The sequence below is a fragment of the Brachyhypopomus gauderio genome, unplaced genomic scaffold (assembly GCF_052324685.1).
Source record: "Brachyhypopomus gauderio isolate BG-103 unplaced genomic scaffold, BGAUD_0.2 sc477, whole genome shotgun sequence".
Taxonomy (NCBI): domain Eukaryota; kingdom Metazoa; phylum Chordata; class Actinopteri; order Gymnotiformes; family Hypopomidae; genus Brachyhypopomus; species Brachyhypopomus gauderio.
Window position 1 is genome coordinate 3,627 of NW_027507298.1, and position 13,567 is coordinate 17,193.

The 13,567-nt window shown below is 46.2% G+C and overlaps 1 protein-coding gene across 1 annotated transcript; it reads right to left on the reverse strand.

Moving 5' to 3' along the window:
- Positions 1-787: 787 nt before the first annotated feature.
- LOC143506559 (ephrin-B3-like) lies at positions 788-12,995 on the reverse strand (the record flags this gene model as incomplete). Its single annotated transcript, XM_076996349.1, has 2 exons — positions 11,626-12,995; positions 788-1,083 (listed from the first exon to the last, which is right to left on the reverse strand). Coding segments are annotated over exons 1-2 (409 nt in total), but the record flags the coding sequence as incomplete, so codon positions are not given.
- Between the last annotated feature and the right edge of the window lie 572 nt (positions 12,996-13,567).

Here is a 13,567-nt window from a genome sequence, read left to right on the forward strand (position 1 = left end):
TCTCTCTCACTCTTCCCCTCCACCACCACCTCCCCAGTCTCTCTTTATTCCCCCTCTCATTCTCTCTCTCTCTCCCTTTGCTCCAGCTCATTACAGGCATATTGTATAAATTATCAAATGCCACAATAGGTTAATTAAAAATGATTTCCCTCAGGAGGAAACATACACAGCACATCACACCATATCACACACACACCGCACACTCTCTCTCTCTCTCTCTCTCTCTCTCTCTCTCTCTCTCATGTACACACATACACTCTCTGTTCCATGAATTGGTTGCAGTGTATGGATATTAATGGATCCAGGTAGTGACTCCTGCTACAAATCGTGTCATCAAAGTCCTGTCATAAATGTGGTGATACATATTATTGTAATGTTTTCAAACATGTCAGCTGTAAACATGTTCAGGGATGTTGTGACAGCATGTGGGGGCATCTCAGTGTGTCCATTTGCTTGATAAATACCACACACTACATTTAAAGCTTAGACAGATTTCCTGTTAACTGTCAGTCAGTGTGACAGACACACACACACACACACACACACACACACACACACACACACACAACTATATTGCTAATTCTCATCAGTATATTCCCCCCTCCCTAAAAGCTTCAGTGTGATTGTTCAGAAAAATGCCCCCCCCCCCCACACACACACACACACAACTATACTGCTAATTTTCTCATCAGTATATTCCCCCCTCCCTAAAAGCTTCAGTGTGATTGTTCAGAAACATGCCCCCCCCCCCCCCCCACACACACACACACACTCTACCCAGGCTCACCTATGATGTAGTAGTCATGGAGGTTTTTGAACTCATGCCCCCAGAGGTTGGGGGAGAACTCCTGGAACTTGATGGTGAAGCGCATGTCAGCGTTGGGTTTGTCACAGGTGAGCAGCAGGCTGGGGGCGCCGGCCACCTCACACCTGTCTGCCTCCTCACGTCTCGCCACCAGGTACAGCTTGTAGTACTCGTACTCGGGGGTGGAGCGAGGGCCCGCCGGGCTGGAGCCGGGACACACCAGGTCCAAACGGTCTCCGATCTGAGGGTAGAGGATGTAACCCCGCTCATCACCAAACCTGGGGGGGAACGACACATCAGACGCTCTGAAAGGGAACTAAGGAAGAAAGAGTAATGATGGTCTCCATGGAAACTGTGATTGACAGGCTGATATTTGCCTGTGTGTGTGTGTGTGTGTGTGTGTGTGTGTGTGTGTGTGTGTGTGTGTGTGTGTGTGTGTGTGTGTGTGAGACAGCTAACTGGGTTTGATGCCAATCTGCCCTTTTATTCTCAGTGCATTTTCCCCCATACACAAACACACACGCCCTTTGGTGCGTGTGTGTGAGAGGGCGTGTGTGTGGCTATGCGTGTCAATGTGATGTAAATGCATGTGTGTGCGTGTGCATGTGCGTGTGTGTGCACAGACAGAACATTAATTCAGATATAAATCATTCAGATAATCAGCAGAATTAAAGTGACTATATTACTAGGGCAGAATAACAAATCATCTGATGAGCATGACAGTTGTACCCCCCCCCCCCCCCCCCCCAATAAAAAATACAATGACAGTTGTCCCCCCCAAACAGAAACAACAATAACGACAGTTGTTCCCCTCTCCCCAAAATTCTCTAAATGGTCTGTTTGAAATAGCCTCCTACTGAATACTGCACCCTGCCCTCAGTATACACTGTGTACACACACCATACTACAAGGTCACATGAACATGTGAACTTTGCATCCGCTTGGGAAATATTTGCCACCATTGTTGCATGATTGAATGCAGGACCCCACGGGGACAGATGTGGTTGTGCACTGGAATATTTTGCAGAACTATGTCATCCAGGTATCGTTTGCATACTGAAGAAATGTTGGTACACGTGTAGAATGTAGCACAAAGACTTTCAAAGATTTTGTAAACAAATTAGATTAGATTTAATAAAACTAAAATAAAAGCCTTGCAATAGTGGTATAGTCTACTCGGTTACAATGACCACAATGAACTTGTTTGGTTGAGGCACAGTTGGATGAACAGTTAATTAGATCTTACCTAACCATAGGTAGATGTAGTTAAGGTTCACTTAGCTCAGTGTTTATGACTAGCTAGCATAAGCATATTAGCACTTAGCTGCTATACTACTCATGCTGCCCATAAAGTAGCATGTTAGTATTTAACAGTTCAGCACATATATTATGTGCTGAGATGTTTAACACCATGTGACTGCTTTAAGAATCACACAGGTTCAATGTAGTCCACCATATGTGTACTCGGAAAGTTACATTAATCCCAGCTGAGCTGAGAAACATTATCAGTCAATACAAGAATAAATCGCATGAACACCCAAGCCTCATACATTGGTCTTGTATCTTTGACCTTGTAGAACATGGAACTTCTGTATTTAGGTCAAGATCTATGATAATTTGTACATGACTAAAGTTTTTTATGCATGAGGCGTTCAGTTACACTTTCCATAAAATAAAATATGATTCGTGGCCATCTCGACAAGTCATGGGCAGTGTACTATTATCTGGGATCATTTCTCCTGTTGGTAGAGTGAGTTTGCTCAAATATGTCGTAGATGTCTTCCATTATTGCGATACCTTCATTTTGAGAGACCTTATTACACCTTAATTACTGCGCGTACACGTCGTCATTGTGTGAGCACAAAGACGGAATAAACCTTTGATGCAATATGTTATTGCGATTAAAATATTTTTCATTAACATTTTATTACTCTTTAAAGAAATAGGGTCAACAATGTGACTGCAAAAATCTGTAAAGGTGAACATGATCACGCATAAAACGTATAACTAAAAGAAAGAAAGAACAAACTTCCACAGTGTCGTAACCTACGTTGTTGGGTTTAATTGCTAGACGTGGTAATTGCATGGAGGAGGTTTGTCTTTGAGAGGACGGTGGAGCTCAAAAGATGGCAAGCTGTAAACTAGGTTGGAAATCAGTTGGTGTTAGACTCGACAACTAATTTGGCTCCCCATCTACTAACTACCGCACAGAATATGAAGAGTATGAACAGGTTTAGTTTAGTTGGGTATCCACGCCAGGCCCTACATGCACAACACAAAACACACTGTGCTTATCCTATAATAAAAGTCCCTTATGCAAGAAAAGAGACGAGACAGGCCAGCACGCGCCACCGGTCACATCTCTAAACACACGGGACACATTCATGCCATTACCTGAAAGCTTCAGGTTTAAGTAAATAAACAAAACCTTTTTTCATTTTATATGATGTTTCTATTAATATTAGTAAGCAACAATTAATATCCTATTAGTACAGTATAAAACCTCTACAAACACAGTTTTTAAGGATACAAAATATCGTGGACTTATCGACAGGAATGGATTGACCGCAGTAGCCCCGTCTCAACCTCTTATCTCCTCCTGAAACGTGTTAATGCGAAGAAAGCACCATGACATTTTCATTTTCTGGGGAAAAGCATGTAGGAGTCCAATTAACCACACTGTCGGCTACCATGTCATGAGAGGGAGGGAGGGAGGGAGGGAGGGAGAGAGAGAGAGAGAGAGAGAGAGAGAGAGAGAGAGAGAGAGAAGTCAGTCAGTCTTAGTAATAGAAAATTAGGTTTATTAATTGAAGTAAAATGACAAAAGGTAAACACGTGACACAGCACGTGCCCACAACAATTAGCATATGGACAGGTATTGATTAGCATATGGACATGTAGCCATTAGCTCTTCTTATAGCTCAATTAGCTGTCACACATCTCACACACCCACACACCCGCACGCGCACACACACACACACACACACACACACACACACACGTGCGCACACATGCACACACACACACACACACCTGCCCATTCTAAGCGACATGGACACCCTAGCCTCATCATTATTATATAGTTACCATCATCATCATCATCATCATCATTATCATTAGTTATTATCATTATTTAAGTAATCATCATTATTAACATCATCATTATGATGATAATGTAATTATAATTAGTTATTATCAAAGTAAACATCATTATTAATATTATTAGTTATCATGATCTAAGCTCTCATCATTATCTAAGTTAGCATCATCATTTTTATTATTATCTATGTAATCATAATTATTATCATCATTATCGTTATCCAAGTAATCATCATCATTATTATTATCTTTATTATCTAAGTTATCCCTGTTATCCTGATCATTAGTTATTATCATTATCTGAGTGCATTTCCACTACTCAGTCAGAACGCCTCTCTGGATTATTTTAATCCAGCTTCTTTTAATGGAGTTGAGCTGATTCACACCAGGCTGCACTCTGTTGTGTCATGAACATCGCACCAGGCCCGAGGTCTCCATTACCTCACTGAATTCCCCATTACCACTCCAACTAAAACCACCAAAGCTGGACCAAAGGCTCAGTACAGCCTGAACTTCAGCTTTAAATGTGCACCCCATGTTACTGTGTAGGCCAGTGTTAATGTACCAGCTGTGAACACCATTCATGCAAGACAGAGCCGCCTCTCAACAGTCCCTCACCTCCCTGCCACACATCACTCCGCACGCTGCACGTCCCCACACCACCATACAGGTCCCCACACCACCATACAGGTCCCCACACCACCATACACGTCCCCACACCACCATACACGTCCCGACACCACCATACACGTCCCCACACCACCATACACGTCCCCACACCACCATACACGTCCCCACACCACCATACACGTCCCCACACCACCATACACGTCCAAACTATGTCCTGGTTGAGTACTCAGCCTGGAGAAGCTCAGTGCATTCCAGTCACACACACACACACACACACACACACACACACACACACACACACACACACGTGGGCTAAGGACACCATAGCTGATGTGGTTAAACAGTTGTATGGATTCATCTAAACAGTCTGTCAGTAGGAATGAATCACGCTGGGCACACACACTCACACAAACTGCATCCTTAAGGTGGAGGCTACCATCAGCCAAAGTTGCAGCATGTCGTAGTTTAAATAAGCCAAACTGAGATCAAAACAAACAACAAGCAGAAGTCGTGGACAGATAGTCAGACAGACAGATAGTCAGACAGACAGGTAGTCAGACAGACAGGTAGTCAGACAGACAGATAGTCAGGCAGACAGATAGTCAGGCAGACAGGTAGTCAGACAGACAGGTAGTCAGACAGACAGGTAGTCAGACAGACAGGTAGTCAGACAGACAGGTAGCCAGGCAGACAGACGTTTGATACTCAGGCCTAAAGCTATCGCAAAGGTGTATTATGTTCTGGTGGTTCGAACTACATTGCACAGAGAACTCTGAGACAGTGGGTCTGTTTTTTTAGACTGGGGGAAAGAAAAGAACAAAGACAGTAAGTAAATGATTCCAGCTCAGCCTGGGGGGGTTTGCAGCAGCCTGGGGTGATTATGTGTGTGGGGGGTTTTTTCATGCTAGGTGTTTTTAATTGACTCTCGAGAACAGAGAGAGATCACTCAAATCCGGGAGTTTAACCAGAAAACGAAACCAGAGGATAAGAAGCACAGTGGATAAATCCAAACATATAAAACGTGTTAGGAACCTCAAAACCAGGATAAGCAGTGAATTCTGCCCCCAAAGCAGAACAGCAGCATTTCAGACATCACCAGCAGCATGAATCAGCAACATTTACTGCTGACTAATGACTTAGGTTCCCCATAAAAACACCCCATAAGAGCCCCCCATGTGCACACAGCACTGGCAGACTGAAAGCATTAACAGCAGGGTGGGATTTAGGATTTGTGGAGGAATCCAGTAGTGACGGAGGGGACTGAGCAGACATTAAGATACCATAGCTTCTACAGATCAGACCATACCTTCTACAGATCAGGCCATACCTTCTACAGATCAGACCATACCTTCTACAGATCAGGCCATACCTTCTACAGATCAGGCCATACCTTCTACAGATCAGACCATACCTTCTACAGATCAGACCATACCTTCTACAGATCAGGCCATACCTTCTACAGATCAGGCCATACCTTCTACAGATCAGGCCATACCTTCTACAGATCAGGCCATACCTTCTACAGATCAGGCCATACCTTCTACAGATCAGACCATACCTTCTACAGATCAGGCCATACCTTCTACAGATCAGACCATACCTTCTACAGATCAGACCATACATTCTACAGATCAGGCCATACCTTCTTCTGATCAGTCCATACCTTCTACAGATCAGAAGACTGGTCCCAATCGCACTGTGTCTCACATCTTGAATTGTGGTGAGCTTTTAGAACTTCCACACCATTCACTGTTCAACATGTCCATTGCTTTACAAAAAAGCATTTCATACTGGTTGAGTTCTAAAGCTGATTTCTTGGTGGCGTCTCGGACAGGGTCCTTTAAACACCAGTGGGGCGAAAAGCCTTCATGGCTTCAGCAGCCAGCAATGGGACGTGATAAACCCGACTGCATTCAGTCGGAGGTTTTTTGGACTTTCTGAAGCTCAGAAATGACTCCAGACGCCTGGAGAGCCGTTAGAAGGCAGCAGCAGGCAGGAAGAACCAACCCTCCACCGCACTGCAGCTATGTGGAAAATAAGATTAATTTGGAATATATATAGAAAACGTATTATTGTTTCAACGCTTGTGTGTTAAACAGGGCCTTTGGCTTTTTCTACTCTGGGTTTAAAGGATCTCCAGCGTGTGACCAGAGGAGAGTGTGAGAGCTGCAGCTGGAGGTGCTGAGTGTGTGGAATTATGGTAAGTGGTCAGAGAGCTTCATTTCATGTGTTTATCAGTGGTGTTTAATTAGCTCTGGGCTGTAGATAGCCTGCAGATTCCTGACCGATGACCAAACTGCTCAGTGCAACCCACTTATCATTCACACACACACACACACACACACACACACACACACACACAGTGACACAGGCCAACCCGTGTGTGTACACACACCCACTCTCGTTGAGTGCAGTGCATGGCCTCTTGCCCTCACTAACTGGGGCAGTAGGTGGTGGAACCCCCCACCCCACGGGGCAGAGGCTGCTGGAGACTTGGGGGGAGGGGCTGGTCAGCCATTGAACTTGCCCCTGGTTCTCAAAGCGACAGGGAAACACTCATCATGGCCAAATCACTGAGATGATTAAAAATGCACAGCGCTAAAAATATCCTTCGCTTTGTTTGGAAGTGAGGAAGAGCACCGTGACGTGAGGAGCTATTCCCTATTCCCACCTCTCTCTCTCTCTCTCTCTCTCTCTCTCTCAAACACACGTCTGGAGTCTCGGGGGAATTAAACGATTTGCATTCTCCTTAAAGTGTGTGAATGAAATGTCAGTCAGTCTGTGCTGAATGTGTCTGTATTGTGTGTGGAGAGGAACAGGGAGGAAAGCATAGATGGACAGAGGAAAGGAGATGGAGAGGGAGATGAAAAGAGAGAGATGGAGAGAGTGGTGGGAAGAGGTAGAGAGAGATGAAGAGAGAGATGGAGAGATAGGTGGAAAGAGAGGTAGAGAGAGAGATGAAGAGAGTTGGAGAGAGATGTGGAAAGTAAATGAGAAGATTTGAATATGTAACTGAGAGGGGACAGCTATCAGGAACCTAGACGGTAAAGGCTAAACATAATGAGATTTGAGTCATTTGTGTGATAAATGAATATCTTGTATGTGACTTGTAACAACAACCCCGTGTTCTCACTTATGTTTGCATGATCTGTGATGTCACGGTGTAGTTGTGTCATTCACATCGCTATAATAATAATAATAATAAACAAACATAAAAAACAAAAAGCAGTTTGTCAATTACTATAGACCATGTTTGTGCCTTTGGAGAACATATTACAGAGCATGAACTACACGATGATCAGGAACTGGAAGGGAGAGAGAGAGAGAGAGAGAGAGAGAGAGAGAGAGAGAGAGACAAAGACAGAGACAGAAAGAATAAAATTACGAACAGGAACAATAACAAGTGGATCATGGATCAAGATGGCTGACCAGTAGAACCTTGAACGGGCTCAACAGATAAATTGTCATGGCGATCTCTGGCAGCAGTGCCCAGTGCCCAGTGCCATCCTCATACTGTATGGCTTGCACCAGCGCCATGGGAAAGCCGTAACCGTGGCGTCCCACCGAACAATCCCGAGGCTTCGAATGCCCCCCCGACGGCCACTGAGACCGGAAATGAAATCAGAACACTGGTGAGATCTGAGAAAACGATACCGACGTATCTCAGGAGCAGCAAAAACGGAGGCATGACTACACCACAAACACAGATCACGTGGTGTAGATCACACGTGGTTCACCAGGCCCAACAAGGTGGACATACCAACCATCCAAGAAGAAAAGACAAACACACAAACGTGGCATCGACCTCCTGACCTCAGTTCGGAAGAACGATCCACATTTACAAAAATTTACAGGACTTTTTTTGTAAGCGAGCGCTGCGAGACATCTTCAGCTCCACGGAGGGCCAACCCCAAGCGTCACCTCCGCCGCAGGAGTTTTTAAAAACAGCCGACATTTAACGGCTTGTAAAAGTAACTGAGAACGCAGTGCAGGTGTGTCACTGACAACAGACGCCACCTTCAACACTCCGAGTGGAGCACTGTCAAAAACCATGACGACTGGTGTCAAAGCCTCTGCGTGTTGGAGGAGCTGGAGACGGGTGGAGCGTCAGCACGGCCCGCACTGCTCCGACACCTCCACACGCAAACTAAGTGACACTTAGAACTGTCTGCTTCTCCTCAACATCCCCGGTTCTCAAGGGGAGGCTTTTAAAACTGCGCATAAGCACATTTAAGAGAGACTCGCACAGTCCTGATTCTTTACTGCTGATATATCCTGGTAGTATTTGAGGTCACCTGGTTTTCCTTTTAGCCCTGTACATTCCTGAATGTATTTCTGCATTTTCCCCCCATGTTACAAGACTCTAGACACTAAATACGATGAGCAGGTGTCATGCACACACGGAGCATGTGCACCACGTGTTTCTTGAGGTCATGCCCCGAAGCCGTGAAAGACATCTCGGCCTGGTGCATGGCGACCAGCACGCAGCGCTGCGGACCGATTAAACACTACGGCACGAGTGACCACCAGAACAAACAACTAAAAGACAACAGAGGAGATGAGAAGGGAGAAGCCAGGAAACATGGAGAGTGCTAAAAGACAACAAAATGAAAAGAAGACAAGAGAAACCGGAGGGAAGAGAGGAACATGTAACCTTTGAGAATGTGAGAGTGACAGCATGAGTGTGTGTGTGTGTGTGTGTGTGTGTGTGTGTAAGGGGTTGTAATCCCCTCACATACAGCTTTGCTGCCTGACTGATGGTGGAGTGTTCCATATGAAGGGCTAATGGAGGGGTGGCACACAGAAGACTATCCTCCCACACTCCCACCCCTGTAATCTGGGTCAAGTGGTACAATCCATTTTATACCACTATCAAAATCTCTCCTTTAACGGCAATGCATTTACTATGGGCCATTAGCTTCAGGGGGGAAAGCAGTTAAATGATATTTGATTGAGAGGGAACTGCAATAGAGGAATGTCAATGCTAAAGGCACTCTAAGTGTTTAAGGCACAGGCCTCTCAACCATTTAAGAGAGACTGCACAGGACTTTAAGAGACACTGCTCTTCCCTTTAAGAGAGAGTGCACAGGCACTTGGGCATAACAGCCCTGGAAATGCTTAAACAAATATAAGAGAACAAATTGAACTCACCACTACAGACACAGACACACAAACACACAGATGTTTAACCAGTTTCTCATTATGTCAGGAACACAAGCAGCTCTCAATTCTGCTACGACTTAGCAACAAATTCCTCCCACCTCAGGGGCCTCTCCCAATTTGCTACAGCTTATCCAACACCTCCGCCCATCCAGGCCCCTGCTCCGCCCACCCAGGCCCCTGCTCCGCCCACTACCTTGCTCACCATACTTGATGAACCCCCCCCCCCCACCCTACCCACCCATCTCAAATCCTTAAAATGTTTTAATTTGAAACGCTTAACCCAGTTAACTGATTCTTTATCTGCCTCCAATTAGCAGCTGATTCATTAAATATTGAGCAGCCTGTGAAGGATTAATTTTTAATGTGTGCATATGAGGGGAAGAGTTGTACGACAACTTCCCCTGGAGTGAGAGACACAGAGACAGAGATGGAGAGACAAAGACAGAGAGACAGAGACAGAGAGAAAGAGAGACGGAGAGGTGCAGAAGCAGCCTACTCTAGAATGTTTACACTTGTTTAGTCAAACAAAGGAACAAAAATAAATGAGAATTTATAAAGTCCAACCAAACAACGCCAAACTGCTCCTCGCTCTCTACAGACGGGACTCCAGCCCTCTGTCCTCTACCTGCTGTCCTCTGTCCTCTGTCCTAGTCCTGCAGTGTCTCCATGTCTCTCTGTCTGCTGATGTTGTGAGGTGAGCAGGAACACTTCAATCACTCAAGCCACATATTAACTTCTAAAAACACCGGGAAACATCGAGCGTGTGGCCACAGCTGCTGTTTGAGCCTGTTCGCTACGGGCAGTTCTCAGCATCGCCAATACAGAAGCTTGCCATTAGAATGCATATATGCGTCTAGGTCGGTGTGGCCATGAGAGAGGGATTTTGTGTGTGTGTGTGTGTGTGTGTGTGTGTGTGTGTGTGTGAACCCGCGGCGGATGGCTTGCACGTAAACACGTTGACCTTTTCAGGCAGCCGAGGAACATCTCACCCTCACTCCGCCTCTCAGCCAAAGGCTTTTCATCCATGTGCTGTCTTCACCTTTCTCACTCCTGCTGGCACCACTAACCCACAGCTGCAGAGAAGGGGCGGATTGCACCTGCCTGCTCTAGCCCCGCCCAGCCCCGCCCTGGCTCCGCCCAGCCCCGCCTAGCCCCGCCTAGCCCCGCCCCATCTTCAAGGTCTTCATCCATTGCTTGGATCCTTATCTTCTGCTCTGAAGGCCGGTCTGGAGCTCGATGGAGGTGTCTGCTTGCATCTTGAGGTCGGAGAACCCCCTTCCCACCGCGTGGACGTGGAAGCGTTTCCGTCAATCTCCACCGCGTCCTCCCGTGACTGGGTGAGAAGACAGGTGGTGCTGGGGTGGAGCAGGTGAAGGCTGGGCCCAGTACAGGCTCCCCTCCATGGAGGGTGGAGAGAGCGAAGCCAGAAGACCACAGCGGGGCTGTGGAGGGTGATGAAGAACACCACCTGCTCTGTGTCCTGCTCAGAGTGAGCTGAGATCACCCTGATCCACACACGCACTAGGGCAAAGTGTGCCATACATGGTCTTGAATCCAAAGGGCCACCATAATAAATAACTGCCAGGGGAAGTGTGTGTGTGTGTGCCCATGACAAAACATGACAAACAGCTGCAGGTTTGTGTGAGTTGTGTAATAACAACCACAGTCAGTACTTATGCTCTGGGCTTCTGTTGTAGCAGTTTATGACTGTTTATTGGCTCGGTAAACAGAGTCTATGATTAAATTGGGAACATGAATTTGTACTCATACACGAACCCTCAACCCTACATGTATTTTAGAAGTATTTTTAAGCACACCAAACTTTAAATAAAGGAAATTTGAGTAAAGAAACCGCACAAGGGATAACTGTGAGTAATTCTGATTTCCATCAGTTGAAACAGATCTGTGTGTGTGGCACACCAACGTACCTTCTGTTTAGGGAATTCCAGAAGATGGGCTCCATGTTCGCTGCGGCGACCGCTAAGCGCTCCGTGAGGAATATAATGAAAAACGCCAGGCTGGCCCGGTCCGGGAGCGCCATAGTCACCGGGACCCCCCGTGTCGCGGTTCCACTCCCCACCAACGACCACGGAAAAGAGCGGAGACAAAGACTTCAGCACGGGGCGAAGTTGACGAGATCCTTCAAAGCGTGAAGAGACGCGACTTCAGCATCAGCATCCCAAAAACACACGCGTCAAACACGGAGACGTGCGAGCCGCATTAAACCCACTAAACTCCCCAAGTCTCTGTTCCATAGGCTAGATGTACTTCATTATTCAAGTGCAGCTTTGCGATCGTCGTCTTCGGTTGCAAAAACTGATAAAACACCAGAGAACATTACAGACGATCTTCTCGAGCGACACAACTGGGCAGAACCACACACATGAGCCCCGACGGTACCGCGTGCACTGGGTCTGATGCCCACCAGCACCAGTATGATTAGAGATTAGAAATGTTCCACTACACACGGCAGCAGTCTACTGCCTTTAATCCGATCTCCTTAATCAAACGACCCAGCAGTCCAAGAGATTCAATCGAGATCTGGTCCGGTTCCGTCGGAGACTGATAGGTGAAGTTGCGCTCTACTTTTGCTCGTGGAGAAAACACCTAATTGGACCATTAGATCTTTAACCACAGCACCACTGCGATCAGATCCTCTACTGCTGGTTCCGACTTAAAACTCTTGCCGGGATTTAAGTCCCACGCGTGAAATAAAAGCGCAAATGTCCGTTGGGTATCGTCAAACGACGCGCACCAGACTAAACGACAAAAAGAAGAAAATAGTGCAGCATGAAGAGGAAGATGAACGAAGACGCAGGTGGATCTGACACGAGGCGGCGGGTTCAGAACCACAAACCCGACACTTGAGCTCCACAGTCTGTGAGATCCGTGGAAATAGTGGGTTTGTCTATGCGCGACATTGCGCGCTCGCCTCTCTGGAGACGGACGGGGAGTGGAGGTCAGATGTTCACCTACTACTGCTCAGTGGTGCCACAAGCGCTTCTGAGTGGGTAAAGATGAACCCAGTGTTATCTACAGCCAGAACCTTTGTCCACTACTCAACATACCAATCTACCTTCACCTTTACACTTTCCACACACACACTTGGCATTGATTTACGCTCGCCACTCACCGTTTCTGCAGAAAATTGTTTACTCAGAAATTTAGCCAAGTATTCAAAGTATTCAAGTATTAATTTACTCACTAAATCAATTTCGTTTACACAGCAAACGTCCTACAGCGATTGTATTTTCGATAGTACGCTCAAGTGCCCAAGGGAAACCTAACGGCATCTGCAATGCTGAGACGGGCGCTCTTCACCCCGCAGATCTCCCTCTAATAAAGCAGCGGGACGGCGCCACCTTGTGGACAGATGATAAATGCATGTCCGTGTATTAGTGGATTCTATCAGCTAATGCTAAAGCAAACTAAGTACAACAAAACAGATCTTGAAGCATAAGAACTGTTGTTCATGTTAAAATACGAATCTAAAAATAAATAAATCCCTTAAAAAAACAAGATAACTGCACTAATAACTGCACAATTAAATCTTAATTTCTTAGTATAATATAACATCGATAAACTACAACAAGCTTGGCACGTGCTCCTAAAGGAAGCCACCTGTAGAAACTGAGGGAGGTGTGATATGGAGGGTATCAGCACCGTGGCCAGCCCGGATCAAGAAGCATGCAGTGACTCGATACTCGGCCAGACCTCCAAAGGGGTGGACAGGGATGATTCTCTGTGTTCCAGATCTCCTGAGCATCATGACAGAAGGCCTGGCCCCCCACACTGCTGGTTCTGGAGATACCAGCATCGACAAGTTTTACCTCACGTGACTTGAAAAGCAACACGTTTATACCCCCCCTC